The sequence below is a fragment of the Epargyreus clarus genome, unplaced genomic scaffold (genome assembly GCF_041222505.1).
Source record: "Epargyreus clarus isolate Ecla_fem2 unplaced genomic scaffold, WU_Ecla_fem_2.2 ptg000002l, whole genome shotgun sequence".
NCBI lineage: Eukaryota > Metazoa > Arthropoda > Insecta > Lepidoptera > Hesperiidae > Epargyreus > Epargyreus clarus.
This window is the reverse complement of record NW_027332210.1, coordinates 759962-786919: the sequence shown is the minus strand read 5'-3', so window position 1 is coordinate 786919 and position 26958 is coordinate 759962. Positions and strand designations below refer to the sequence as shown.

At 37.1% G+C, this 26958-nt stretch overlaps 1 protein-coding gene across 4 annotated transcripts in view; it reads left to right on the top strand.

Annotated features, from left to right (window-relative positions):
• LOC140745419 (uncharacterized) overlaps nucleotides 1-26752 on the top strand; it is a 31527-nt gene extending 4775 nt beyond the window's left edge. The window contains exons 2-10 of one of the 4 annotated variants that reach the window (XM_073077283.1): nucleotides 13864-13921; nucleotides 14355-14669; nucleotides 15036-15188; nucleotides 18084-18155; nucleotides 19299-19590; nucleotides 20014-20124; nucleotides 23417-23611; nucleotides 25410-25603; nucleotides 26243-26751. In XM_073077283.1, the coding sequence (XP_072933384.1) occupies nucleotides 13871-13921; nucleotides 14355-14669; nucleotides 15036-15188; nucleotides 18084-18155; nucleotides 19299-19590; nucleotides 20014-20124; nucleotides 23417-23611; nucleotides 25410-25603; nucleotides 26243-26410 (1551 nt within the window). In that variant the 5' untranslated portion in view covers nucleotides 13864-13870 and the 3' untranslated portion in view covers nucleotides 26411-26751. Of the gene's footprint in view, nucleotides 1-13863; nucleotides 13922-14354; nucleotides 14670-15035; nucleotides 15318-18083; nucleotides 18156-19298; nucleotides 19591-20013; nucleotides 20125-23416; nucleotides 23612-25409; nucleotides 25604-26242 lie in introns of all 4 variants that reach the window. The other 3 variants (XM_073077268.1, XM_073077275.1, XM_073077292.1) reach the window with 3 other exon arrangements.
• Nucleotides 26753-26958: the final 206 nt, after the last annotated feature.

The window sequence follows — 26958 nt, the reverse complement described above, 5'->3', positions numbered from 1 at the left end:
GAACTCAAAAATGAATATTGACGTCTACCACCGCTTCGGAAGATGTTTTTATATGGAGAAAAAGCGATGCGAAAAACTTCATAATTGTATATGATTATGTTCCATCTTTTAAAATAGTACATGAATGTTTAAAGTGAGGTATAAATAAATTATTTACTGTGGAATTACGGCACGTGTCCGTTTAGAAAACAAGTGTTTTTTTGTTATCAATCACGCGAGGATAATCTAGACATTTGCCTACGTTTAGCTAGCGTTGCTAACTATGGTGTATGTCTTTCTCATTTTGATGGTTCGTAGCAACTTATCATAATATAAGATCGCAGTGGACTAATAGGTTCGTAAAATAACTCTACTCATTTCCAGGATTTTTATATTTCGTGTTACATAATAATAGTTATATTTTTATACAGCACGAAATATAAAAAAAAATACCTAGAACCCGAAAATATATTCAAATACACCATTCAGATATCTGTTTCGCCGGGAATCGAACCCGCTCGTTGCACGTTAGTGACTGCTTTGCTACGCGGGTCGTCCATGGAATATAACATAAACAACAAAATACCTATATACCTCGTATTTCCTCTCCTGATAACTTATATTGTAGGTCAGAGCAACGCCAAGTATAATGTAATTACATCTTATACGTTCAGGACACTTGTCGCATCGTATTTGTAAAGTTACTTGCGGTTTAGTGTTTCCTTAAGCATTTGTATGGATTTATCCGGGATATTTGCTTGAGTACTTTAGTATGAGTTCGTTACTAAGCTGTTGTAAGTCCAATGCGAAATATACACTTCCCTTAGAAGGTCTTGCTGTATTCCCCGCTTGAGAGGAGTAGAGTAGAGGAATAATAGAGGATCACACAATAGAGCACCACGCTAGAGGGATAACTATGCAGAAAGATTTAGGACTTATTATTTCGTCGCCAATAACTGCGGAATGATACTGTGGTGCTATTTGAGGATATCATACGTTCATTATCATGTTATACAAGTTGCACACCAGTTCGCAGTACACCTGATAATTTTAATATTATCTGTAATCATAAAATTGGGACAGGATTGCGAGCTTGAACTAAACATCCCATTATATCCCTGTGGACATATATAACGGACATATAAGGCTTTCCAACGAAATCCTACAGTACCCTTCACCAAGAATAAAGTTACGAACTATGGTTTCCAAAAGTAAAAGTTTGGTTCTGTATTATCGATCGAAATGATGGAACTTCAAAATACCATAATTTTTACCACACTTTATGATTTTAGACTTGTATTATCGCGGATTTGAGACATTTGATACATTTTGTTCAGAAAATATTTACGGTTCATGCATAAAAATAAAAATACCTTACGTGGATAGGAGAAACTTGCCAAACACAGATTTATGTACACAATTTCTTTACCTACCGGTAATGGTGTAACGGACAACAAAATTCTCAAGTATTTCGGGTCTCCGACATTTTAAAATCAGATAGTGAGGTAATCTCAAGTGGTATTCACTATCAGTGTGACTAATCACGGAAATATGTGAACTTATTTAAACCAAAATATGACCAAAGTAACTCAAACTCGACGCCGTAAAAATTAAATTGCTTTGACAATGTTTTTCGAATATGTGCGTGATAAATTTGAAACATTTAAACTCATTACAGCGAGCGATTTCTATTTATAGCTTTGCCATCAGTCTCATCAAGAATGGTAGAATGTGTGCGGAGAAACGTTTATTTTAACTGCTTTAGGTATTTCTCTTTAATTATATTTTTTGCATTACTAAGTGGAGTGTCGATTGGAGTGGTGCCAATTAGGGGAGGCCTATATCCAGCAGTGGACCTCAACGGAATCTATGAATGGATGGATTAATGAGGTAAAGAAACTGATGTTCGAACATTTCTAGTCGATATTTTTTAAAGATATTCTTCTATACTCCAAAGTTCTAGTCTCGTCACATGAGAATATAGTATGGAGTTGTCTGTTTAAAAGAGATATTGGATATTAATATTTTGTCTATGGGTATACATAATTTTTTAATGATTTTTGACACAATAATCTGACTTTTTTTCGTAGTGTGCATTCACCACATAAGAATCAACTTTTAAAATTAGTAAGTATACCTAAAACAAGCTTGCAGTCCAACTGATCTAATGTTCAATGTCTATCTTAAATATCTGTATGAAACTTCAGTCCCTTCCAGAAGTCGAACACAACTCTACACAGTACGGTAATTAATACAGTAGCGAAAATAAATGCTATTTCCATAAATAGGTGTCAGTAAAACTGCCGTCGAGAAAATACGAATTTATTCTTATCTCATTGATTTCGGAAACGGTTTTTGTTAGTGTCATAATTGAAAGATTGAACGTGATTACTTGATTAGTTAGGCGTAGGAGTCGACAAGGCCTCTAGTTATTTGGAGATTAACATTCACGTTAGCTACCTACTTAAAATAGATAAGGTAGTTCCGGAGAGATCGGGATATGAAAAAAATAAACTATTTTTAACCGACTATGTATTCATTTTTCTGTTAGAAGTCTTAAGCGACCGTGCCCAACATTAACGATACTAGAATACATTTCAGATGCACTTATAGATGCGTTAAATGTGTTAAAACTCCCGATAACTAAATTAAAATGTTTCTTGTAGTATATAAATTATGAACCACATTATTATTATTGTGGTTTTAAAGTGGTAGAACCCTTTGTGGTTCGACTCCGGCGGCACCACCACCATACCTATTTCTACCTAATAACAGCAGTGTTAGGCGCTGCTGTGTTCTAGTTTGAAGTGGTGGTGAAGGAGACTTTTCCGAGGCGCTCCAGATTAGTCTTGAGGGGTAGCGGCGCATCTGAGACCATGGGCGACAATTACGACTTACCATCAGGTGGACTGCATGCATACCACTCCTGCATATTAAATAAAAAAAAAACATAATGCAGAAATAAGCAATAGCAATCATCGCAATCTAAATATGAATGGTTCTCCTTTAAGCAGTTTTAGGGGTCCGTATTGCACAAGTAATATAAGCCTTACGTCCTTCAGACCAATCTGGTTTAAGTGACATTCTCATCTTGTATCAATAAAATTATATTAAAATCGAAAAAGAACATGTGAACAAAATTTTATTATTATTGTAATGGATTCCAAATATCGGCTAAATACGCGGTATTATCTCGCTAAACTGGTAATGTTACATATGCAAAGATAACTTACATAATGTTGACTCTGCATACTCAACGCTGGGAAACTAATATTTGTCTAGAAAATAATACGTTATGGTAATGTTATGTGAATGAATGTCGTATTTAGGCCGAATGTGGTGATTCTGAATATTGTAAAGTATTTCAAAAATCAGGAATCATAGATTATAATTACTCGTATCAAGATGGTAGAACCACCACACCTTTTTTCTATTTCTGTGTTATAACGGTAATGCAGCTTGAATACTTTCCAAGGCTTCCCATCTATGGCCTCAACCTTTAAAGTAGCACCAAGGAGTAGGTTCCTTGTTCAAATTCAACTGGATAACAGTGACCACTTACCATCAAATGGGTTATATGTATATTATATTCCTGGGATACTTTGATTAAATAAGAATTATGCTACACCTAACACCACGCACTATATAGGTTGTACGTATTTATGGAGTATTTTCCGTAGAGTGCGACAACCTTGCTGTAAAAACTCGTAGTAAAATCTATTAAACAGAGTGGGCGGTCTAAGATTAGCTTTATGTGTAGAAAAACTGAGTAAAGATTTCTTTTTAAAAGCTAAAATTGCGTCATACAGACATACAAACAAGCTGTAAAATATAATATAACAAGCAAATTAAACCACCAATTTGTTTTAGTGAGGTGATTTTGTGAATGCAAGTAGGTACATTCAAAACAATTTTATTATGTGACCTTTTAAAAATGCACCTACTTAAAATATTTTTTTCAACAAACAACATTTTCAGACAATTTACCTTCAACCGTTTGCGGGGGTGAGATTTCGTGTGCTAATTCTGACCTCCTTTTACTTTCAAAACTGAAAGTTCACATCCGTATGAAAATTGATTTTAATCTACTAAATTAATTAATTATAAAACTGTTAATAAATTTCGCACTTAATGCAGCTTTGCAATGTGAAATATGCATTGCTAAAAAGTCTAAAACTTTCTTTATTGGTTGAGTTTTAGATTCCAGATATCAGGAGGGTCCGAAATATGATGGTCATAGAGGTCTAGTGATGAAGTTGTGCCTTGCTTAAAGGGAGTCTTGACGTAATCGCCCTGCTTGTCTATGCGTTTTTATGACTGCAATCTATGATTGATTTCGCAAAATACTGCTTGTCTCTCCTGTATTTAATTTCTTAGTTGTCTACATACGCTGGTAGAGGACTACAAGGACTACAAGATTTCCGATGAAAAGCAATATATCTTTGACTAGCAGACCCGGCAAACTAGATACTCGTAGATAATGTAGCTTTCGAATGGTGAAAGAATTTTTAAAATCGGTCCAGTAGTTTTTGAGCCTATTCATTACAACCAAATAAACAAAGTTTTCCTCTTTATAATATTAGTATAGATTAACGAGGTCTTGAAGGAATAGAGTCCTATTTGTGTTCGAGACTTACACGAGGACTTGCATCTACATGACACTGCCTTAGTCCTCAGCAACAGCAATGCATTTGTGGCCGAACTGAGGAAGGACGTCAATCCTTTTTGGCGATGATATTTCACTTAGCAACAAGTGGAAAGCACGCTTGTTTCTTACTTCTACCTATATTGTAAAAAAATATCAGGGGTCCCGGGGTTACAGTAGCTTATTAACACTTTCATCGCACAAAAGGTGTCATTGTATGACATAGCAAGGTTTGTAATCCACACTCGCGTCCTTCTCTTGAACAGGCGTCCTTGACCTTGTGGACCAGCGGCTGGCGACCGGTTCCCCTTGTCGTCATGACCGACAAGTGGCATAACATAGTTGAAGTGATTCTCTTCCGGGTTGTGACTGAAAGAGAAAATATGTGTTTTGTTTCGGGAAATGTAAGGATTGCGGACGCCTTATGGGATATGTGGGAAATTTTTGCTGATTGTTTTAGTTGTCAGCACAAATTTATAATTTCCTTACCAAACTGCCCATATAAAGAATTTGTAGGATGTTGTGAGGAGTACACCTATTCTGTTGCCTTGGGTTTTTGAGCTCTTCTAGGTCAAAGAGCTCCCAAGCAGTAAACTGATAGTTAACAAGTTCAACTAGTTGACCGTTTGGGATTCAAATCCTAGCTCGTTACGTACCTCTATTTTCGAAGTGATGTCCATGTGTTCATATAGACCATAACCTTATAGCATGCTGACAATATACATATGTTTAATGTAGTATGAATAGCGTTTTCATAACTTTTGGACATTTTGTCACCCCCTAGGTTCGACTGTAGGTTCGACTGGCATCACTGTCGCTTCTATTTCTGCTTTGTAACAACAGTGTAAGCTACCATATTCTGGTTAGAAGGACTTATATATGGAGTATCAACTTATCGTTATTCTTCTACTTCTAGTGCAGTAATGCTTCCGTGACTTACCTTCGGGTAAAAACAGATTTATTTGGGGTTTAGGCTTTGCTTTGATATCCATAGACGGCAGTGAAAATTATAAATACCTATGCTATGCTTCTATTATATAAACATATATTAATTCTGTCCGTTCATATGTTCGATATCGACGTTAAATCAATTGTAATGCAATACGAGCCTGCCCGTACGCAGTATTCGATTGTGTTGGGATTTGTTTCCTGTCTGTATTGCTATACTTACACATACTAATTTAGTTTGAATGAATGCGCTTCGAGGTGTTCTGCCTAAATCGATTTCGGCGAATGAAAAGTTTGTTAGGCGCGGAAGTAACAAATTCTTGTGAAACTTTATACAATAATTTTGATATCATCATCATCATCGTCAACCCATTACTGTCCCACAGGGCACGGTTCTGTCTGAACGAGAAGGATTAGGCCATAGTCCACCGTGCTGCCCAAGTGCATATTGGTAGACTACACATACTTTTGAAAATTATTATTTTTTTGGTTTAATCACAAAGTACAGTCAAGCGATTTGAAACTAAATTGAAAAGTTTTGGGGATACCTCATAACTCAGAAAAGATTCCCAATCCATTCAAAAGATTACATTGTTATAATATAACGCATTTTAAAACAAGGAAAAATGCAAACAAAATTAAATTAACATCCAAATTACCTTTGATTAGATCCAAACGCAAAGAAATAAAATTAAATGTTATAAATCCTGTTTGATATCGATTTTCAGTATAATCGTCTACCATTTAATGTTCTGTGCCTCTAGACTTGGTTGTGGACTGTCAGATTTTTTGTTCGTTTTGATTTGAGGCGGTCACGTAGTTGTGTTTTTGCTTTCTGTAAAAAAATATAAGAGTTGTCTTTGATGGTGTAACAGAATAGACACCCACACTCCACGTTGACATTACGTACTTAGAAATAATAATTTTGATTCTGACATAGGTGTGTAAACTAGCTTCATAACGCGACAAGTAATATGTGTCACTATGGCCTCAATGTGTTTCAATGTGCATTATGTTTGTTTTCGATTTATTTAATGACATGTAGGTATGTTTTGTATTAGGAGTCTATTTAGTTACTTTGTCTGTGATTTGCGGCTTATAAGTGCACTAGGCGATCACGCTTCAGATTCTATCTGATTTGCGGTTTATTACAGATGTCAAATAGATCGCAGTGATAACTTACCATTAAATGAACTGCATTTTAGTTTGCTACTTGAGTCAAAACTGTGCATTATTGAAAAACTGAAACTGTTTCGTGAACTTTCGTATTACAGTTATATTTCAGTTTTTGCGTCAAAAGTCACAATGCAACAGTTTTTCCACCGTCTGCAATGCAATGTTAATGCACTCGACGACAATGGATTGGGTGGCATTTTTAGAAAATGTCTGATTCCGTTATTCCCATTTTTTAAACGTCTGGTACCTTTTGAAATATCGAAAAATGCAATTATTTTTGTCTGTGAATTTCTGTTGACGGTTTGGATGCGACCTAGGTAAGTGTTCTGGATTTTAGATAGGCTGAGTTGTGATGGACATATAGTCTGGTTTGTTTCTTTTTTAAAGATTGAGGTAGCATACAAGCTTTAGCAGCTACTGGGTAAGTGGTAACCGCCTCCTATGGACATCTGTAACCAATTTCGTATAAAACACGAATTTCATCTGCAACTGATCAAATAATATCAATAATAATAACTAATTCTGAGTACTAAGATGACCGTCTCGAAAAAATGAATTTGATTTACGCACTAAAAGTATACCTGGTTTAAAGAGTGTGGTAGGGGAGACATACATTTCCGCGGCGTTCCAGTTTACTCCTGCGCATCTGTGGCCGACCTCAGGTAGGAATATCTAATACTATCTGGGGTTGATTACAGATGTCTATGGGCGGCAGTAGCCACTTACCATCAGCTGGACTGCATGCTCGTCTGCTACTTCAATATTATTAAAAAAATTGAACATTTCCTAACAGCTTACAACGCCAGAATCTACTTTATTAACTCCACCTTTTTTATCCCTCGCTACACTCCTTTTTAAACACATTCCCTCTCTTTCACTCACCCGCATCAATTAAACCATATCCCTAATGAACAAGTAAAAAACTTTAAGTCTCGAGTGGTAGCCGGCAGCTGCCCATGGTATTGCTTTGTTTTAACTTTCCCATTTGAAATATAAACAATATGTCATTGGATTTTATTTATACGGATGTATATATAACATGCGTTTATATGCAGTGGTAGGTATGGTTTGAAATTCAGAAAAACAGTAAGAATTAGGGTAAAACATGATCGGGAAGTTTACAAGATTGAGTCAGAAAATATCTCAAACAAAAGTTCTCAGATCTACTTATATGTACATTGTACACTACATAGTCACAGCTTAGTGCACTGTGGCTTAACCTACTTATTCTGAGAGGAGAGAATCACTGGAATAGCAATGGGATAATGATGGTAAAAACAAATATTTCTATAACTACATAAACTAAATGTAATTTTGTAAGTCAGTTGTAAACAATGGTAGTTCGTATTTCAATTCGTTGGTCTATTTTCAGTTTGTTTACCCTATGTCGTATGTGTAGAACATAAATATAACGTGTAACGTACACGTTTTGGGTATAAGAAAATCTCCTCTAAATTCCAGTGGGGTATCATTGTAGTGTATTTCCAAAGAGGGAAATACATAAGTCTAATTTCATATTTTAGAATTCGATCACTGTCAAGGTTGTTACTTTTAAAATAGAAGTACCAAAGGGTTTACAGGCATGCTGTTCATCTATCAATATAACATTAGACGGTAGGAAAACATCGTGACATCTTGTATGTAACGCCATAAAATTGGTCAAGTGCGAGTCGACTTGCACATTGAGGGTTCCACACCACAAAGTTTCATATTTTTAAAGTTTTTCTGAAGCGAGATAAGTTTTTTTTGTTTTATGCATGTTATTTACTTGTTATAGCAGCCATAGTAATACACTCTGTAAAAACTTCAAGTCTCTATTTCGATTCAAGAGATAGACCCATATGACAGACAGACAGCGAAGGCTTAATACTAGTGAGCCGTTTTCCCCTTTGGGTACGGAAACCTCAATAAATACATACATTTCATGTCTGTATCCACACCATACAAATCAGGACACAACTAAAATAAAAAAAAGAAGTGGCGTTGGTGTCGTCGCAGTCATTATACGGTGTTGTACAAAGTCGACCACCTGTTAGAACTTTCCTTGGCATTAGAAAAATCTATATTAAAATAAAGAAGCTCTCACATCTGGCCGTAAAGCTAATAACTTCGGCCCTTGGCGTATAGACCTTTTAGTGGCGGACTTGTGAAGTGTCCGGGATTGTGGTCCAAGTGATAAGATGTAGAGTGATTTGAAGTTGAATTCTTGTGTGATAAAGTTTTTGCTTTTTGGTGGAGGTATTTTTATGCCGGCTACATAAACTTATAAGGTTACTTATTTTACTTGCAATCGATTTCAAGTACAACCTGTTCTCTATGGAGATGGTTACAGATGTCCATGGGCAGCAGTGACCACTTCTAATCAGGTGGACTGCAGACTCGATTGCTGCTCCAGTCATGTATTAGAGTTACATACTAAGCTGCAGCGATATAATCAATAGCACTTTTTGTACACTTTATTAGGATGTAAATTTTTAGTTTAATTTCATTTAGATATATTTATGTGAAAAAATGTTATTAGTGCACTTTTTAGAAAATTGAAGATATTTTCATGACACAGTTTAGTTCGTATCGAGATTGTAATCTAAATTGACCAGTCAGAAGTATGCTTACCTGGGAATCAAACCGGAATCTTTTAGCACGTTAGACCTAAAAGTTGACAGTGACACTCGACGTGTCATCAAATATCATTGGTCGATAATTATGTAATGTTCAACAACATTAAAACAAATTGACGTCATGTTAAATTGTACGAATATCGCTGACTCCCATCGATTACACCACACACCACTACGCGTACTCAGCTGTGTGCGTGCGCGAGTTCATTCAACCTTCGCCTCTATTCGTGTATGACGATAGAACTATTAACGTTTAGATAGGGACTGGGTAATTATTTTTGTACTTACAGTAATTTAGAATTGAATTATGATACAAATAATTTGCAGCCATACCTTATTTAATATCGTTTGTAAATATTGCATCTGATGTGTTTGTTATGGAAAAGGTATGCGTTTAATCTGATGATAGGTGATCAATGCCATTGAACTAATTCTACATAGTGGTCTACTTTAATCCGCATTTATGCATTTTTTTTTATAATATAGGATTAGCAGACGAGCATACAGTCCACCTGATGGTAAGTGGCTACTGCCGTCCATCGACATCTGTAATCAACCCCAGATAGGATTAGATATTCCTACCTGAGGTCGGCCACAGATGCGCCGCTACCCCTGAGGACTAAGCTGGAACGCCTCGGAAAAGTCTGTCTCCCTTACCACACCCTTCAAACCGAAACACAGCAGCGCCTAACACTGCTGTTATTAGGTAGAAATAGTTGTGGCGGTGGTGCCGCCGGAGTCGAACCTCAAAGGGTTCTACCACCTTCGAGCTTAGCACAACTTAAGCCATTTCTTAAAGACCCGTGGTCAAAGTTAAGCAACTTGGACCATAAAATTGTCGTTGCCATTGATAAAAACTGAGATCAGAACTTTGCAAAAAAATTCAGAATTGTAAAGAGTCTTATGATTTTTTGCACTTTTTTTTTTTTGGATTTTTTGTGTCTGCATAAAATGTTTGTTTTTATGGATTGGTCGCAATTCCCCGTTGTTAATAGTCTATCTATCTAATGTTTGACGAAGCGGCACACCACCCAACTGATAGTCTCATGTCTGTATTTATGGTACCCACGACAGAGATAAGCCTGTGTTGTGAGGCGGTGAGTGTACACAGGGTTTTTCATGTTTTGCCTTCCAAAAAGTTTGTTAAATACATTATTAATGACATCAGTTATCAAAATTGGATAGATAATCAACTCTCAACTCTCTTTAACAACGTATCTAACGTTGTTAAAGAGAGTAAGTAAACACCCTGAACCGATGTATTGTAGACTAGTTTTTGCCCGCGGCTTCGTCCGCGTTTAAAAGAAAATGATATGACATACTAACATACATAAAACTGAAAAATCCTACCTTCATTGGAATGACAGTGGCGCCATCTGGCGAAAATTGGTCGTACCAACTCTGAAACCTTCGTGGGCTCATGGACAACAACTTTGCTACAGATCATCACTTGATCAAATGCATAGTTTACGATTCAATCTTTACTAATATCGATTAAAATAATCGACTTTTTGATACAATAGATTGACTCCCCGATTAATCTATGTTAGACCGCCATCCCTAGTTCCCGTGGGATTTCCGGAATAAAAACTATCCTGTCCTTTCTCGGGTCTCAGACTATCTTTGTATATAATTTCTTTAAAATCGGTTCAGTGGTTTAGGCGTGAAGAAGAGAAAACCAGACAGACAGACAAACAGACAGACAGACAGAGTTGCTTTCGGATTTATAATATTAGTAAGGATTATACATGTCATTGTTCCCCGCTCATTTAACGCATGAAGCCTACTCGTCAACGTTCGTCCTGACACTTCGTCACGTCACATTGTTCACAATAGCTCGTAATGTCATAATCAACTTGAGTGATACTGTGCGTGTGTGATATGTGATGCCTATTCACTTACACATTGAAACTTAGATGTCCTTAACTGAGGCTTAATGATGTCAATTATAGAATTATTACTTGTTGAACTCATTTGGTAGTGACAATCTAGTGGTTGGACACTCGGCTTCCCAATCGGTTGATCCGTGGTTCAATCTTAACGCACGCACCGCGGATTTTTCAAGGTGGTGGAATTAAATAGCACTTCCTCAAACGGTGAAGGATCATAAGAAACGTACACGCCTGAGAGTACTTTAAAAAAGTTGTGGAGGATGAGAGAAATCTACAACTTCACTTGGCCAACACAGAAATCTCTGACTTTTTTTTTTGTTGACGAGGGGGAAACCTACGAAAGGTACCCGACGACGTGGGAGCGACGCCGAGTTATGTGGGATTTTTACCGCATTAAAACCCCCCCGGTGGCCGTCCTTAACGCTTGTGGGAGAACTCCGGAATCTCCGTCGGGACACAACCGGAGTTCTCCAAGCGCGATGCCCCAATCGGACTCTGCTCTGGGGGAGCAGTTTTCGTTCCTCGCACACCATCTGGTATTTACGACGGCATGCAACCTCACATAACGACGTTCTTCCCTGGGTTGCTTGCTGGAAGGTTCGAGCTCCTACTCTTGCCGCCCGAAACCCCGGAAGCCCCCTTTTAGTCGCCTCTCACGACAGGCAGGGGATACCGTAGCCCTATAGTCCAGTCTATCGTGTCACTCTAGTCCAGGAACTACAGGGACACGATAGACTATTACCTAAGGCCTTCTCAGTCTACAGTGGGATAGTAATGGGTTGGGGTCTTTTAAAGAAATACCGTAACCGTTATTATAGTACAATTCTATCCACCTCATGTTTATCAAGTCTACGTCCACACCGATGCCAAATATATGCTTTGTCTATATAATTGACAGCCAATGTTTTTTCTTCACTGAATGTTTAATTTTAGTTCTTTTAAAATATTATTAACTAATTGCCAATGTCCATTTTGAACACCACTTGCTTCTTTTTCTAGTCCTTCTAATGTGTAATGAAATTAAAAACATTGAATTCTTCATACAATAAGCCACTGTCGAAATTGTACCATCAGATCATATTGTAGACAGAATGATCTGATAGCGTCTAGATAGTGTCGGTATAGAAAATGGTTAGACAACCCGCGTAGAGGAGCGGTCACTATACCGGTCTGACGCGCAGGTCCCGGGTTCGATCCCAGACCAGACAGATGTCTAAATTCAAATTTCACGCATACCAAGCATATTATAATGGTACATACAATACACACTACTGGCGCGCGTGTATAAGTCAGTCATTTGAAAATGAACTAAGATGGTAGAACCTTTTATGGTTCAAATCTGCCGGCAGCACCACACATTTTTGTGCTTAAAACAGCAGTGTTAAGATACTGTATTCTGATTTAAAAAGTGATATGAGCGAAAGTATTCCGATTTAGTTTATTTCTCATTTCGTGTTAACCGCTGATGTATACTTTGAAAGATGTGATATAGACTTAGACATTCCAATTTAGTTTTTTTCATGTCATATGTTTTGCATTGTCGAATCTAAACGTATTAATAACATTGATAGATACATATATCTATGTTTCACTACACGTGATCTGCCTATGTATGAACTAGCCCACATACATTATACATTACAAACTAGTTTTGTACCTGGCTTAAGAAAGTGCGCTAGATTGTATGGGTTTGTAATCTATTTTCAATCTTTGTATACATTTTTAGAAGGACAAAATCCTTAATTATAGTGACGAGCCGCGAGGCGGAGCGGTCACCATATTGGTCTGACCCGCATAGGGTTCCAGGTTCGATTCCCGAAATACGGGACAGATAATCATCGGAATGATGAATTAGGATATCTGTTCTGGGTCTAGCAGTTTGTGTGTGTTGTAGTGTGTGTGAGTTATATAACTAAGAGTCTTACACACACTACAGTGTCCATGACATCCAACGACACATGGAACCCTAGTGTTCTAGTGTTTAAAAATTGTAATTAAGTTAAAACCGAGAAAAAGTACCATAGGAATTTGATTGTAGCCGTTTATACCAAACGTTTCTATGTAGCGATAGCTTAATGGTGAATCCTGGACACTCACGCTCAGGATTCAAGGTTCAAATATTAACAGGCATCTAATTTTTTCGAAATTAACTACATATATAATAATTATTAACTTAAAAAAAACAGTGAGAAGTATGTCTTAAAGTTCTGTAAATTTCCCAAAGGTGTGCGATGTTTACAAAACCGTTTCCACTCTAAACCCGTGCCCAGCAGTGGGACCAATGAGTTGAGGCTTTGTATTAATCGATTGCTATAGAGATGTTAATTTATGTGATGATTCAGACAATCAAGTGCTATTTCACAGTCAATTTTCTCAACCTATTCATTGGCAATTGACACTGTTGAGCGTTTTAGAACATAATCAGAAGTATCGTCAGTATTATGCGAATGAAAAATAAAATTCTTCGAAGTGAATTTTGTTTCATTTTGCTTTTATTTCATAAGCTCCTGCAGCATTCTAGACGGACGAACGCCATAGGCTTAGTAATAGATTTCTTCAGGGAAATAGAATTATATGAATTAAATGATATTTTATTCTTTTTCAGGTAGACAATGAGTCAAAAGGTGTCGCGTAAGGGGCCAGCAGGCGACGATAAAGATAAGGTATAAATATTTTCCATAATACCACTGAGATACATGTGAATTCTGTTTGCCAATAGCATATGTAGATTTTTTTTTATAATATAAGAGTAGCAGACGAGCATGCAGTCCACCTAACTGGAACAGAAGACTAAGCTGGAACGCCTCGGAAAAGTATGTCTCCCTTACCACACCCTTCAAACCGGAACACAGCAGCGCTTAATACTGCTGTTATTAGGTAGAAATAGGTGTGGCGGTGGTGCCGCCGGAGTCGAACCACAAAGGGTTCTACCACCTAAAAACTTAACTTTCAGCTCAATAAACTTTGTTTTACTACACGAAAATTTTGAACAAGATACGTGATCGTTGAAGAAAATCATAGTCTAAATAAATACCTTCAATATAACCTTGTTTAATATTTTATTTCTGTATTTAATAATAAATATGTAAATTGCAGGGGTCAACTGACAGTCCAGTGAAAGAAATGAAGAAGAAGATGGCCGCCAACGCGGAGAAGGAGAAGCAGGCTGCGGAGAAACACGCGGAGAAGGATAAAGATAAAGAAAAACCAGCGGAGAAACCCGAAAAAGCACCTGAGAAGGCCGATAAGAGTGACAAGACAGCTGATAAGAAGGAGAAAGCCGATAAGAGCTTGGATAAGAAGGAGAAGCAAGTAGAGAAGGAAAAAGAGAAGGAGAAGGAGAAAGCAGAGAAGGGCGCGGAGAAGAAGAATGAAGCGCCAGCGGAGAAGCCTAAAGAAGACAAGGCTAAGGTCTGTTTACAAAGATCACAGTTTTTAATTATATCCGATTTTTAATTATACCATTATTAACAATATCAGATTAACCTGGCAAATAATTAATTAATATAAGTTATTGCTGCCAATTTCTCATCTATCATGAATTTCAGTTGTATTAATTAGGATTGCAAATGATAGCTTTAAATTAACTTATTTAAAGTCAACTAGTTAGCTAGCTAGTATCCCGTGTCATAAATATACTTATTTTGAAACATTTAACTCAGACCACACAAGTGCTACATAAGAGAAACAGACGTGACTGTGTTGTAACCAAAAAGTTACATGCAAAACTGAAAAACGAACTAGTGTTACATGAAGCCAAAATTGGACCCTTCACAGCCGGACAAACAGGAACCGAACAAGCCGAGCCAAGCAAAGCCGAAACAGAACGGCGCGCGGGCGAACGGCCTCCCGTCCACACCTACCAACAACACCGCCACACACACGACAGCGTCGGAGGCGCATAACGGCGAGCACAGCGACGACGGCACGGTGAGTTCCGGCGACGAGCGGGACGATATGTTCCCGGAGTTGGCGTATGACGACTCGGATGGGGAGTGCGAGTTCGAACCGCCGACGCCGGAGGGAGTGCCGAGCAGGAGTCACACGAGACGCTCGCAGGTATGTTTGTTTGTGTTTGTGTCGGTGTGTCTGTTTGTGTGTGTGGGGGTGTGTGGGTGGGGTGGTCGGGGATTACGTCACACGGTCAGGTTATTGTGTTAGGTAGTAAAGTAAATAGGGGGTGGTGGGTTCATGAAAGGGAGAGGGTTGGGTTAGTTTAGGTTAGGGTTCATGAAAGGAGAGGGTTAGGTAATATGTCTGATGTGTTAAGGAAAAAGGATAAGGGGGATAGAGAAGGATTTGAATGTGAATGTTTTGCAGTAAGGGAGAGGGGAGGGGGGGGAGGGAGTATGTCTGGACAAGCAAGAAGTTGAGGTTAGAAAAAGTAAAAAGGTTAGGTTAAGTCGCGCATATAATTGTTTAAGTGTAAGAGGGAACTAAGGGAAAATCTTACAAGGTTAGATCAGATTAAGAAAAGATCCTATGAATGTAAAGATTAATGGTAGAAGGAGGATTAAATTTAAAGGGGTAATAAATATTAAATGAGTTGGGTTATTAGGAAAAGAAAGGTGGTTAGGTTAAGGGGCATATAATACATTACATAGAAGTACCTTATATGAACGGAATTATGCCAAAGTATTCGAAATAATATGTTTTTTTAACGTGTGACCTAATTCGCCGACGGACCCTTGGTTGTTGGTTGGTGTTGTTTTGTGTTGTCGTGGTCTCATCGGTGTCAGGGTTTGTTGGTTACGGTTGGCATTGTTTTCAGATGGTTTGAGGGATAACCGGTTATATCTGGTTAAGGTCGAATAATTCAATGTTAAGGTTTTTATGTTGGAGACTCTTAAATAGATTTTATGTATGTATGTTTGTTTGTTTTGTTTGTTTAGGAGTGTAATGTAAAATTTAGATGTATTCAACTAATAGACAAGAATTTAAAGTGTTTTTCATCCTCACATATTTTTTTCCTTTTATTTTGAACTTATAATTTTGCATCTACAATTCTACACATATACACATAAGTAGTACTATCCGTCTGTATGCAAGCGATTTTTATTGTATCAAATAGTGAATTATTTTTATCAACAGTTAGACTTTCAAACCGATCTCTTGTTTGGGTATTTCAATAAATTTCGAATTGGCTTTTGTTATCGCTTAAGTTTTAGATATGAGAGAATTTGCAGAAAAAAGATACGGTAAGTAAGTAACACATATATTTTCATTAAAAACACCCATTTGGAAAAATAGGCAATCTTTTTTGAAATGTCAAGTCAAAACATTTCGCAAAATATATTATAATATTTTTTTTTTCTTTTCAAAAAGCGTTTCTGGTTATTTTAGTTATTTTTATTTCTAAAAGTTCATATTAGTTGCTCGCTCGTTTTTTAATGCATCGGCGTATTTTGATTCATAAGCGAACGTCACGATTTTTGCTCTGTAGTCTGTAGTTTGAAGAGTGTGGCAAAGCAGTTGTTTTATATAATCTTGAACTAACAGACTATCAAGTGGTTACTGCCGTTCATGAACACTTGTATCACGCTATGTAGACCCGTAGCTAAGTTGAAGTCGATCTCAGATGCATTGCTGCTAAATAAGGAATAAGGACAATTCGTCCTTAATACAAATTTAAGTTTAAGTAGTTTAATTGAAATGTCATTGTCAAACTTTTTCTGGTCCACTGCTGTCTGATTGAGAGGGGCTTAGGACATCTATCGCGCTGGCCGAGTGCGAATTGGTAGACATTCAGATTTATTAACACGCTTTTATTAGCTTCAGACGTATGTATGTTGGTATGTTAGTATGTAACGGAATCTTTGAACATGATTTTAACCCCCTTCAAAACGTCGGATTAACTCGAAATTTGGCATACTTATTAAGGACCGATGACAATTCAATATTTTAAACATTAATAGTTTTGTACCATTGTCCTTATCAACATCCTCAGGATTAACGATTTTCGAGGCGAGATTTTTCAAGCACCTTCAGCAAAGTTCATCGCAACTTTAGATTGCAAATAATTATTGCTATTTAGTTTCAGTAGGCGTAACTTTTATATCGTGATTTTTAGTTTAGAAAATAATAATGTTATTTCCCTATAACTCAAATGTTCTGAAACATATCTATAATGCCCTCTTGTAGAATGATTTTTAGGATTCCGTAATCAAAGGTTAAAACGAAACCCTCTGCGGTCTGTTCGTCTGTCGTTGGGCTTTATCTCTTAAATCGTAATAGATAGACACTTGATTTTTTTACAAACGATGAATAATGGTGGTCGCTATAACGAGAAATACTAAAAATTAATAAATAATTATAGTTCAAAAAACTAAAAAACACGCTTTTATGATAAAATCAACTAAAAAGTAGAAAATAATTTTCAATCTAAGAATCAATTAAGGAACAGTAAATAGTATAATTGTGGAAAAAGTGTGGGGTGCTTCATTTATCAGGTTCGAAAAGCACCCCACACGTTTTCCACAATTATACTATTTACTGTTCCTTAATTGATTCTTAGATTGAAAATTATTTTCTACTTTTTAGTTGATTTTATCATAAAAGCGTGTTTTTTAGTTTTTTGAACTATAATTATTTTAAGATCTCTGGCGTGCAGTTTCATTCAAAAGTTTTATTCTATAATACTTTTTATATTACTTATTTATATTAACCGTAACAGCCGCGCAGACACGGTCAGTGTCTGTCAAAACACGTTCAATGTCTGTAGATATAACGGAGACCTAAGTATCTATAAGTCTGATAGCATACATATAATCGCTATACTCATGGTGTAAAGTATACGGTGTGGTAACTTACCCTGTGTCTGTTAAGGCGAAGGTAACGCGCACGCCGGAGACGCCGCGGCCCGCTTCGGACAAGCGCGCGGACAAGGATACGGACGATGTGAGTGTTGTGCCTTAACACGATACGAACTAGCTTAGATATACCTTTGAGTTGTTGGATAGTAAATGGATGTTGTGTCTAGTAATCAATTGACGAAATAATACAGCGTTGGCGCTAGGATGACGAGCGTCTCTAGCCGGATTTGAATTATACTCCCCTGGCAGTTTTAGGTTTAAAATTGGCGTACCTAGCACGATTTTCAATCCCTAGTAAGATTTAAACTTTACGCTCCTGGCAAGATTAGAATTTTGTCATACAGGGAAGATTTGTTTCTGTGCCACTGGTAGCATTAGAATTTTGGGCCCCTGGCAAGGTTTTGCGGCCCTAGCAAGATTTAAAATTTGTTCCCCTGACTAGAATTGAATTTCTGCGGCTCTGGAAAGATTTGCAATTTCTACCTTTGACAAGATTTAATTTTTGCGGCCCTGGAAAAATTAAAATTTAGCGGCCCTGGCAGGATTTTAATTTTGTGCCCCTGAGATTTAAATATTGAGCCCCTAGTAAGGTTTAAATTGACTCCCCTGGTAAGATCGTAAAATGTCTAAACATGAGGTTGCTTAGGGGCGGTACAGGATCCACTGTTACCTTTCTAAGCATTTTTCGAGAATCTGGTTTAGATACGACATCCATTTCAACAGATAATTAATTGAGAAACATCCTTTTCGGAAACTCATCCTCTCCGGCCTTAGGGATGAATTTCCAAAAATCTTTCATAGGCTCATGTTTAAGGTTAGTGTTTCACTGTAACACATAATGGGGTCACGTTAACACTTGTATGTATTTAACTAACTATTGTTTAACACCCAGTAACACACATTGTTGTATATGCAAATAATATTGACCCCATTTTATTTAGCACTTGTTTTGTGTAATTGTAATATATTGTTATTGAGACGATGTTTCACATAAATTATATAAAAGAGCAGATTCTAATTATTACTGAAGAAATTAGTAAAAAATATCCTACGTTTTTTGAAAATATTTTAATGTCATTTGTTCATTCCAAAATAGATTATATTGCTTTTAATGTAATAAATTAATTTATTATGAAGTTACCATTTTTCATAAATTATCTGGGTGCCTATAGGAAGCGTTTAATATTTCAATTTTAACCATTTCATCTATTGTTCCATATTATTTCAGTCAAAGGAATCCAAAGTTCTAAAACTCAAAGACGATGTACCAGTAACAGATAGGAAGTTGCGTTCGTCCGATTCTCCAAAACCGGACGCGAAGAAACTGGAGAAAGTTCAAGACAAGAAGGAGAAAGAAGGAGCGAAGGAGAAAGAAGGAGCGAAAGAGACGGAGATAGCGAGTGAGAAGGAGATTTCTAAAGAAAGGTCGCCGAGAAAGAGAGATTTAGAGTTGCAGGAAACTGAGAGTGAGAAGAGAGATGATTCCGCTGTTGAGATTGTCATCGATCTGGACGGTGATGGTGAGTTGATTTTGTTTGTACTTCTTCGTAAAAATATTCTGTAAGCCAAAATAAATTAATATAATAATTTAGGTAGGACATCAGTAAACTGGTGCACCGCTACCCCTAAGGACTATGCTGGAATGCTTCAGAAAAGTATTTTTCTCTTACCACACCCTAAAAACCAGAATACAGCAGCCCTTAGCACTGCTTTTATTAAGTAGAAATAGGTGTGGCGGTGGTACATACCGCCGTCCTTCCCGGGGCCGCTGGCCGGGCGGTTCGAGCTCCCACTCTCGCCACCCGCAACCCCGGAAGCCCCCTTTTAGTCGCCTCTTACGACAGGCAGGGGATATACCGTAGCCTATTCTGGTCCCGGAACTACAGGGACAAACGAGCCCTATCCAGTGCGTCCATACCATAACTTTGCGTGTGGTGTTGCAGAGGAGCGGCGCAAGGCGGACACGAACTACAGCCGCTCGCGCGTGAAGGTGTCGCCCTACCGCCGCGCGCGCCTCGACCACACCGCCTCCTCGCTGCTCGCCAACTACACCGGTCAGTCTAATCATTATCTTTATATATATATTTCTTATGTGCGTGTGTATGTCACTGAACTCGTCATAAATGACTGGACTGATTTTGATGAAATTTGTTATGTGTGTTCAAGGGGACTTGAGAATGGTTTAGATTCACAATTTAGTCCATGGCAAAAGGTTTTTTTTTATTATTTTTAATTCGTAAGTAGAAAGCTATAGAATCGGAAACTATGCATTGATCAAGTGATGATCTTTAGCAAAGTTGTTGTCCAAGAGCCCACGAGGGTTTAGGAGTTGGGAAGACCAATTTTCGACAGATAGCACCACTGTCATTCCAATGCAGGTACAAATTTTCCGTTGTGTATGTATGTCATATTATTTCTTTAAAATGCGGGCGAAGTCGCGGGCACCACTAGTAATAATAATTATAATGGACCCAATTATTAAGACACGCAACTATTCTAAATACATCCTCAAAGAAGCGATAGACACAGATAGATGTAGGTTATGCCATCAAACAACAGAAACCATAGACCACATTACAGGGGGATGCAGTGTACTAGCCAACAAAGATTACACCCATTGCCATTATAATGTTGCAAAATACATATATCAATAACTCGCACTCAAATACAAACTACTGGATTCATACACACGTTATTATCAATATAAACCGAAAAATGTTTTAGAAAACAACACAACAAAACTATACTCAGACAGGGATATTATAACCGATCGCACCATGCTCAGCAATAGACCTGATATTACACTTACCTTGAAATCGACCAAAACTCCCTTCCTCATAGATATTGCAGTACCTAACACCTAAAACAAAAACATACAGAAAAAATCCAAAAATATAGCTGATGCTCCCTAGCTGATGAAATTAAGCAAGGAAAATTAATAATTTTAAAAATACAATAGGCGGCCTTATCGCTAAGCAGCGATCTCTTCCAGGGAACCTTTAGGTGCGGAGTTAAAGTGAAAAAATATAGAATGATAGGTAATATATAATTGGGCCATTACAAACGTGCGACCCGAGACAATGTCACACACCTAGAGATGGGCAAAGAACCCGGTTTAAACCCTGTGCAGGGTTTAAACCCAATAAATACCCGTTTATTTCCTCCCACTGGGTATTTATCTGGGTGTTTATAAAATGAGTTAATAAAATCTACACAAAGCTTTTAAAATAGTTCAAATGTTTATTTAATAGATATACTATAGGGTTTTTACTGTATTTCTAATGTTTTTACATTTTTAAATATAACATTTTTAGGGGTTCATCTATTTTTATTACATTTTTAATTATTATTTGTTTGACGAAACAAATATCGCACAACTAAAACAAATAAATATACCTCTCGTATACTATTGCACAGGTGGTGTGGGAATATGGGCATATAATGTAAAATGTAATTCTTACGTAATATCTTAATAATTATAGCTTTAAGAAAAAAAATATAAACATTATTTTATAGAAAATTTTAAGTGCTACAACTTTGGTCCAAGGTACTTTTCGATAAAATTTACCGTTTTCGAGAAAAATCCAGAAAGCCGAAAATTTTGACGTTTGACCCCGAATAAGTGCCGACACACACATCGATGAGGACTTTTAGAACTCTACTTGTGATGGTAAACCCAAGGTCTCTACGGAAATTTAGCTTTATGTTATTTGATTTTTATGTCTAAATTCACCGGACTATAAAAACTCCTCTATCAAAATGTTGCAATGTCATTTTCTGTAAATTAATTAGAAAAAAGTTAAAAAAAGTCTTCCCAAAGTTTAATCTATTATTGTTATTATCTTTGTTATTTTTGGTTTAACGACAAAAAGTTATAGAACTAAAATTATAGATAAATCAATTTGAAACCATAATTGTTCTTACTAAATTTCTGTGCGACGAATAGTTTGCCTGGTAGAGCGTAAAAACGCTTAGTGCCCCTTTTTTCAAGATGGCGGCCGAGGGACAACAGTTGGGACTCCACAAATTAGGATTTAACTGTACACTAAGCCCTTTACACTAATCATTGACATCTATAAAATAAAATCGGGTCTTCGAAAATTGCAACCCAAATGTAACACATCCGAATGGACTATAACATGACTATAACAGCGTAGTTAAATGAAATATGTGCTTTTAGAGCGCATATTTAGTGAATTGTTTACAATATTATTTTAAAAATGATATTACACGAAGAAAATAAAAATATGAATGACAATAGTTTACACCCGCTGTTTGGGTGTTTATTTGGGTTTAAACCCTATTTCACCCAAAATACCCAGTTTAAACCCGTATCCACCCATTGGGTTTAAACCCTCTGCCCATCTCTACACACACCTCGTTATCGTTACCGATGTCGCTCGGACGCAGGTAACTATAAACGACGCGGTCGTAACTAACATATACAGGGTGAATTTTTCAAATAGGCCTTCAGGGCCAAATCCGAATCCAATCCGGCCAAATTGAACAGTTTGTCCAGATTGAAATTAATATGTTTATATTATCCTGGTTTTATTAGTACTAAACTTACCTACCTTGGTAACATCCATTGTCACGTATACGTCGTTATAACGTGATTTATGTTGCTGGGGTAAAAATAGTTGCTCTGGTAAGTCCCTCAAGAGAGTTATGATGCACTATGATTGAAATTTTCTCCACGCTACAATGTATAATAGTTTTGTTAAATTCTCGCAAACAGAATGCTCCATGAAATATTTTTGACAAAATTCCTAGAAGCCAGATTGTGTATATTAACATACAATTCGCACATCAACAATATATTTCTTTCATATAGCTAACATTTATTAAGACGGATTGTACGCTACGCTAACATTACATTATAAAAATTATGAAAATTAAAACAGACTTCAAAAAAGGAGGTTATGTATTCAACCGCTTTTTATGTATGTATCTATGTATGTAAGTTTGCATATGCGCGATTTTCTCAACAACTTCTGATCCAATCTTTATAGGATTTATATAAACACAAACGCACACACACACGCACACACACACGCGCACACACACACGCACTCGCACTGACACACACGCGCGCGCGCGCGCGCGCACACATACATACATACATACGCACACAAACATGCACTCGCACATACATACACACAAACATATTTAAATTATTTTCGTTTCAATGTCTGTTTATGTAAGTGATATATTACTCGATAATGGGAACAGACGCTGGTTCCTGAAACACAGTTTCGACTAACTCGGGAACCAGAGGCTTCAATTCCTGAAATGTACTTACAACTTTGTGTCAATAAAGATATTATTATTATTATATATTCGCAGGCAACAACACAACAATGGAAATGGATATCACCGAGACGTCATCTCTAGTGGAAGATGTGAGCGCGGTAACAGAAAGTCCGTACTTATCTGCCATCCGCAACATCCGCGGTCGCCGCTCCTACAAGCCCTTAAAGGAGATGAATCTGCGAAACATCAGTGTTAACCGGAGTGTGAGGTCCACTACCAGTGTTACAGGTAAGACCTTTATCATTATGGAAGGTATATTGTCTTCTTTGTACCTCATAGCACCAGATAATATTTGGTTTCATTTAATTTTCAATATATGAAAGGACCTTTATCATTATGGAAGGTATATTGTCTTCTTTGTACCTCATAGCATCAGATCATATTTGGTTTCATTTAATTTTCAATATATGACAGGATCTTTATCATTATGGAAGATATATTGTCTTCTTTGTACCTCATAGCATCAGATCATATTTGGTTTCATTTAATTTTCAATATATGACAGGACCTTTATCATTATGGAAGGTATATTGCCTTCTTTATACCTCATAGCATCAGATCATATTTGGTTTCATTTAATTTTCAATATATGACAGGACCTTTATCATTATGGAAGGTATATTGTCTTCTTTATACCTCATAGCATCAGATCATATTTGGTTTCATTTAATTTTCAATATATGACAGGACCTTTATCATTATGGAAGGTATGTTGTCCTTTTTGTACTTCATAGCATCAGATGATACTTGGTTTCCTTTAATTTTCAATATATGGCAGGACCTTTATTATTATGAAAGGTATAATGTCTTCTTTATATCATAGCATCAGATCATATTTGGTTTCATTTAATTTTCAATATATGATAGATAACGTCATTGAAGTTATGTTATCAATTCATCACATCAACACATTACTGTCCCACTGCTGGGACGGGTCTCCTCTCAGAATGAGAAGGATTAGGCCATAGTCCACTGCGCTGGCCAAGTGCGTATTGGTAGACTTCACATACCCTTAAGATTTTTTTTTTTTTTTATAAATCTCTAAGGTATGCAGGTTTCCTCACGATGTTTTCCTTCACCGTTTTTAAGCAAGTGATAATTAATTTCTAATACGCACATTAATTTGAAAATCAGAGGTGCGTGCCTTGGGATTTGAACCTCGGACCCCTCGATCGAGAGGCCGCGTTTCTTAACCACTAGGCTATCACTGCTTCTGCATGTTATCAATTAAATGAAATAAAATATATATATTTTGTATAGGCCCATGGTGGCACTTACAAACTTTTCATTTGTTATTGGTTTCAAGTAGTATATTTTGTTATCATAGCAGCTAGCTATAGAAGAAGCATAGCAGCTATAGAGGAAAGGTTTGGCCATTTTTTAATCTTTACTTGGAATTGTAAGAGGCCATCTAGACAGTCAATTATACTGTGCAATATTATGAATTATGCAATATTATAGACCGTATAGGATTAATATAGAAAATTGCACAATGATTGACCGAAAGTTTGAGTGAATTTAATTTTTATTGCAGCATATTTTTACATTGCGGCGTGTAGGATCAGTATTGTTTAATATATTGTATTATTCTCAATCAGTACTATTCTCCGACTGAATTCAAAAACATTGTGCAGTTCGTATTATTGTGCAATACAATTACTCGTTTGGATTCGGAGCGCCAATCAATCTTATTATATGATAAAAAGTATTGTACAATGTTATTGTAGGTTTTTCTTTTTATATAATATAGGAGTAGCAAATGAGCGTACAGTTCACCTGATGGTAAGTGGCCACTGCCACCCATGGACATCTGTAATCAACCCCAGATAGGATTAGATATTCCTACCTGAGGTCGGCCACAGATGCGCCGCTACCCCTGAGGACTAAGCTGGAACGCCTCGAAAAAGTCTGTCTCCCTTACCACACCCTTCAAACCGGAACACAGCAGCGTCTAACACTGCTGTTATTACACAAAGGGTTCTACCAATTACAATTCTATCAATTACAATTTTGAATACAATTCCAGTGACAGAGCAACCCACGCGGCCTATGGCGCCGGTGGTAGGACGCAAACGTAAGCCGGAGGGCGAAGGCCCTTCGGAGCTGGCTACCGAGGTCGATGAGCTGACTGTACGGGGCAAAAGGGCCCGCCTGCTGGACAAGCTGGCCCGGCCCTTCCGCAGCGTCGCCGCTCCCATGCCCGCTAGGAGGAACGCTGAGGTTAGTACATGGAAAGGTTATACGGTTGTTTTTATAATATAAGTGCAGTAAAGGAGTACCTGAGTGTTGAATGAGAAAATAAAGAATTTAAATTTTGTGGTATCTGTAATCAACCCCAGTTAGGATTAGAATTTGACGTGAGGTAAATTTACTGGTAAGGCAATCCATTAAATTTCACAAAAACAACAGTGTTTTATTAGAACTTAAAGCCCTTTAGACAGTATACAGCATATTTCATAGGATTTACCATTGACCCACCTATTTTTAAGGTATAGGTCCTAGTATAGGATATAGGATCTAGGATCTCTCAGAGTATAAGGTACTTAGATCATACTGCACCACACTGGTACACTGACCACATTAGTTGAATACCTTCAATGTTAAAACAAATTATAATTTATTTGTTATTTATTTTAGTTTTGATCAAACATAAATGTTGGTTTCGAACCACGGAATTCCAGTATGAGTGGCCAAATTTCATATCACCAAGCTGTCACTGCTATTATTGCAAGACATAGTGTGAATTTATTTATTTATGTATAAGACACACCAACATTACATACAATATATATTATACAAACTTATGCATGCCAGTTACAGGTGCGAACAATTATTTTGAATACTTAATTTTTCCCCCAGATTGTGGGCATCAACACAGATCTACCCCTAACAGCTCCCGTGGCGACCCCGGACACCTTCGACCCGGAGACCCTGAAGACCAGCCCCATCACCCCGCCACCCTCGCCACCCTCACCACCCACACCCCCGGACACGGATAGAGACGGCAAGAGGTGTAGCATCATGTAGATACACGTAGGGAGGGTGATGCGGCGTCGTGTCGTGTGGCGTCGTGTGTTTGTCGTGTCGTTAGGATTAAGTGTCCGAAAATGTTATCGTGTCGCGATGAGTGGTGCAATGTTACGTTGGTTTCGCAAAGTTTTTCTTATTATCTATCAGTATATTTCATCATGAACAATCAATTATAAAATTAATAGAAGAAAAGACATTGTGAAAAACAATATTTAAAAATAGTGTTATATCCTTTCTGCTGCCATTTATGATGAAATATATTTTTAAAAAAGCTTGCCAACGAAATATTACATTATCTTTTTCATTAGGGATTAATTTCGTCCTATGTTGATTGCTGTGCGCGAAAGCGTATTTCATATAAATAAAGTTTAATCTGATTTTCATAACGTTGGCGCGTTATAAACAAAGTGTAACTAATACAGCGGTAAAAAATAGTATAATTTCTGGAACTTTTGTATCACTACGTCGTGATTTTTCACGATGCACGTCGTAGATTTCCACGACACGAAACATGACGTCGCAACGTCACGACACGACGTCGTATC